The sequence below is a fragment of the Palaemon carinicauda genome, chromosome 31, assembly GCF_036898095.1.
Source record: "Palaemon carinicauda isolate YSFRI2023 chromosome 31, ASM3689809v2, whole genome shotgun sequence".
Lineage (NCBI taxonomy): Eukaryota > Metazoa > Arthropoda > Malacostraca > Decapoda > Palaemonidae > Palaemon > Palaemon carinicauda.
The window spans coordinates 58315520-58320519 of record NC_090755.1 but is presented as its reverse complement, the minus strand read 5'-3'; the positions used below and the strand labels follow the sequence as shown (position 1 = coordinate 58320519).

The window sequence follows — 5000 nt, the reverse complement described above, 5'->3', positions numbered from 1 at the left end:
TTCTTTTTTTCTTTCAAGCTTGAAAGCATATCTACAAAAAAGTCTAAATAAATTCTTGCTTTAAAAAGGTATCCTTTGGTGAATCAAGAATTGATAAAAAGTAAACAGTCTCTATGTACTGAGTAAGACTTCTCACGTACCATAATATTCTTTTTTTCTCTCAAGCTTAAAAGCATATGTAGACAAAAGTCTAAACAAGTTCTTACTTTAAAAAGGTATCCTTTGGTGAATCTTGAATCTATATGAAGTAGACAGTTTCTATGGACTGAGTAAGACTTCTCACGTACCATAATATTCTTTTTTTTTTTTTATTTCAAGCTTGAAAGCATATCTAAAAAAAAGTCTAAACAAATTCTTACTTTAAAAAGGTAACCTTTGGTGAATCAAGAATTAATAAAAAGTAAACAGTCTCTATGTACTAAGACTTCTCACGTACCATAATATTCTTTTTTTCTTTCAAGCATGAAAGCATATCTAGTAAAAAGTCTAAATAAATTCTTGCTTTAAAAAGGTATCCTTTGGTGAATCAAGAATTAATAAAAAGTAAAGTCTCCATGTACTGAGTAAGACTTCTCACGTACCATAATATTCTTTTTTTTCTCTCAAGCTTGAAAGCATATCTAGACAGAAGTCTAAACAAATTCTTGCTTTAAAAAGGTATCCTTTGGTGAATAAAGAATCAATATGAAGTAGACAGTTTCTATGTATTGAGTAAGACTTCTTATGTACCATAATTTAAAAGCTGTTTTTTTTTTTTTCAAAGCTTGAAAGCATATCTAGACAAAAGTCTAAATAAGTTCTTGCTTTAAAAAGGTATCCTTTGGTGAATCAAGAATCAATATGAAGTAGACAGTTTCTATGTAATGAGTAAGACTTCTCATGTACCATACATTAAATCTGTTTTTTTTTTTTTTTTTTTTCAAAGCTTGAAAGCATATCTAGACAAAAGTCTAAACAAGTTCTTGCTTTAAAAATGTATCCTTCGGTGAATCAAGAATCAATATGAAGTAGACAGTTTCTATGTATTGAGTAAGACTTTTCACCTACCATAAATTAAAAGCTGTTGAAAGCATATCTAGAAAAGTCTAAATCATACTGAGATCTCTTGCTAATCAGGATACCTATTTCTCTCTATCTTTCGCTCTCCAAAAGGAATCGACAAAGCGCAGCTGAAGAGCGCAAAAATCTCCCAGCGTACGAACCTGATCATAATGCCACTCGTCTTCTCGCACTGGATGGTTGGGATCTTGTCCGAATACGAACAAAACCTTCCGCTTTACGGAACATTTTCGATCCTTAATGGCGTCACGGGTGTTGCAGTGTTTCTTCTCCACAGCTCCAACAACGAACAGGTATGATACGCGGTTGCGGTCTTCTGATACGACTGTTTTTGTCGATCGTGTTTTGGATTTCATCTTTTTATTTTTCTTGTATTGCATACGATCAGATACTTGAGGAGGTATCAATTTCATCAGATGAGCCAGTTCAATTGAACTCATTTTCTTTCTGTAGATGTACAAATTGAAACAATCATCGTCACACACACACACACACAAACATATATATATATATATATATATATATATATATATATACATATATATATATATATATATAAAATATACACACATGAATTAAAAAATTTGAGTTGAAAACCGAAAGGCTATCAAACCTTCAAAAGGCAACTGTTTAACGTAAAGGTATAGAAACCTATATATAAGGATACAGGCATACATACCAGATATGCTATGAATTAAGTATGCATGCATATGCTTTTTTTTTTAACCTTATATCTATATTCATATATACTTGTATATAATTACAAATATTATTTTCTAGGTCCGAGCGAAACTACAAGGATGCTACAGGTCGATGTGCAAAGGTTCATCAATATCCAGATAAGAAGAAGAAGTCAACCTACAAAATGACTATTTTCATATTATAGAAAATTTCAGAGAATTGAAAAAATAAGTAAAAGAAATTAATTGAAACCTCTTCCCTTTGACCAAAGCCCTGACGAGTTTGCAAGAGAAAACGAAGAAGAGTCAATCTACAAAATGACTATGTTCATATTATAGGAAATTTCTGAGAATTGAAAAATAAGTAAAAGAAATTAATTGAAAACTCTTCCCTTTGACCAAACCCCGGATGGATTTGCAAGAGAAAACGAAGAAGAGTTAATCTACAAAATAACGATGTTCATATTAAAGGAAATTTCAGAGAATTGAAAAAATAAGTAAAAGAAATTAATTGAAAACTCTTCCCTTTGACCTAAGCCCTGATGGATTTGCAAGAGAAAACGAAGAAGAGTCAATCTACAAAATGACTATGTTCATTTTATAGAAAATTTCAGAGATTTGAAAAAATAAGCAAAAGAAATTAATTGAAAACTCTTCCCTTTGACCAAAGCCCTAATGGATTTGCGAGAGAAAACTGTCCAGACAATTTCCACTGTGTTAACATCATCTAATTTTCTTTTAAATATACAAAGAGGCAAGAATGATAAATGGTGGATTCATCATAATAGGTGATATCAGATCATACCTTCTATTCGACTTTACCAATGAAATGTTGCAGAAATGGCACATTGGTACCTAATGATTCACTAGAGAAATCTTATATTGTAACTTATGAATATTAATATAGAATTCATATATGGCTTCTTAGTAGATAACTAGAGAAATATCATACTGCTATTCATGTGGATATCTATAAACATATCACATCACAAATTATTAAAATCACTGATAGAATCACACAATACTAATTGTTTACATCACCATATAAATAATCTATTTTCCCAGTTAGAATTTATATTCCGTCGTGTCATTTTAGTAGGGGAAATTAATTACAATAAGATAACATAGAATAGTAAAGTAAATTATCTCAAAAGAGTATATATAATAACCAGCACCATGTTTTTGTGATTGTTTCTCAAATTTGGCTGAAACACGCCAAGTAGTTAGGAAGTATTTTGAAGTAATGAGAGTGTAGTTACTATGTACTTGCACGATTGTAAACAATATCTATATTATACATGTGAAAACTTAATTGCCTTCTGTACCGATCCCTAAGTCAAGCACCCACTCAGTACCTCTTTGATTTCGTCTGTGACGTGATGCTGGTGCTTGCCTTAGGGATCTTTTCCTCAGTTCATCCAAAGGAAAATTAAATTTCGTTTTATCTAAACCAACTTATAACCTCAAGTTATTTGCTTTAAATAAGATTTTATCTGATGAAATCAATGCTTAGCTCATCCGAAAAGCATCTATAGTAGTATACTCCAATAACTCTCTCCATCACTTTAAAGAAAATATGCTCTGCCTATGACCCAGTGATTGGGGTATACTCCGGGTTCACCAAAATTCTGGTATACTCCAGGTTCACCAAAATTCTGGTATACTCCAGGTTCACCAAAATTCTATCAATCAAAACCTGTCATTATCTTTTGATTTACACAATAAGTATTTATTTTACATGGAAATGAACAAAAGTGAAAATACAGTCTGAACTTAATAAACACCGTACAGGTTTTTAAGTCACCTGACTCTTCAAATCAAAGAGAATATCGATAACATCTTGATAACAAACTGGCGTTCCACACAATTTTGAAGAGTAAGCCCTAAAAAACCAGTACCGTTTTCTATTAAGGGATCGGAATATGTTACATTTTAATTACCGAACTGTTATCAAACAGTTTTACTATATGAAATAAATACGTTTAGGAGTTTGAAAATTATTGCATAAATATCGTAGTAAGTAAATGTTTTATGTGAAATAAATGTTTAGGAGTTTGAAAATTATTATATATAATATCATAGTAACTAAATGTTTTATTATATGAAATAAATACGTTTAGGAGTTTGAAAATTATTAAATATAATGTAGTTACTAAATCATTTAGCGCTCATGTTTCACAGTGTGGTTTGGATTTGAGTGCACAAAACGAAAAGAGGAATTACCGCAAGTGCCTTAGTATTGCCGTGCATTATATAAAAATATTATATCTATACATGATATATATTTATCAATTTATATGATCCTTATGATAGATGTTCTCAAGGGTCTTGTTTAGTTAGGGTTGAGTTAAATAGCTTTAGAACTATATAAAATGTTATTCTGATTCTCACCATTAAAAGAAAAAAAATTATTATTAAAAAATTATACAATACATATACAAATATATGCACATCTAATCTGTATGAATATTTAATAACTTAAGGACGTCTGTGTGCTTTTACATAAATGATGATTATAGCTTACAGCATCAATTATTGATAATTTATAATGGTTTTGAAGTTTTCATTTTGAAAAGAAAATATATATATATATATATATATATATATATATATATATATATATATATATATATATGTATATATATACACACATATATATATGTATGTATATATATATATATATATATATATATATATATATATATATATATATCTGATAATCTATGTCAAAGACAAATATAATACTGGATTTTATCTAATGGTTTGAAGTGGTGTTTTGCTATTGAATTTTAAGACTATATCACAATTTCTGAATTGCAAACTGAAGAACATTTGAGACTTTTTAATACCTTATATCTCTGTTTTCTTCAGTTTGTATTCAGAATTTGGGAAAAAAAATGGTATTTTGAAGGATTTTCAACATTTTAAATTCATTTATCTCATTCTTGAAAAAGCAATACTCCTTCAAAGAATTTTCACTTACAAATTTGCAAAAAAAAAAAAAAAAAAAAAAAAAAGATCTTGTTGCAAACGGAAGAACATTTGAGGCTTTTTAATACCTTATATCTCTGTTTTCTTCAGTTTGTATTCAGATTTTGGAAAAAAAGGTATTTTGAAGGATTTTAAAAATTTTAAATTCATTTATCTCATCCTTGAAAAAGCAATACTCATTCAAAGAATATTCACTTACAAATTTGCAAAAAAAAAAAAAAAAGATCTTGTGGAAATTCAAGACTGAAGCCAAGTTACTGAGAAAATAAC

At 29.1% G+C, this 5000-nt stretch overlaps 1 protein-coding gene across 1 annotated transcript in view; it reads left to right on the top strand.

Moving 5' to 3' along the window:
* Window positions 1–1933, top strand: part of LOC137624986 (adhesion G-protein coupled receptor D1-like) — a 50255-nt gene extending 48322 nt beyond the window's left edge. The window contains exons 9-10 of the mRNA XM_068355920.1: window positions 1153–1352; window positions 1840–1933. Of these exons, the coding sequence (XP_068212021.1) occupies window positions 1153–1352; window positions 1840–1902 (263 nt within the window). The 3' untranslated portion in view covers window positions 1903–1933. The remainder of the gene's footprint in view (window positions 1–1152; window positions 1353–1839) is intronic.
* Window positions 1934–5000: the final 3067 nt, after the last annotated feature.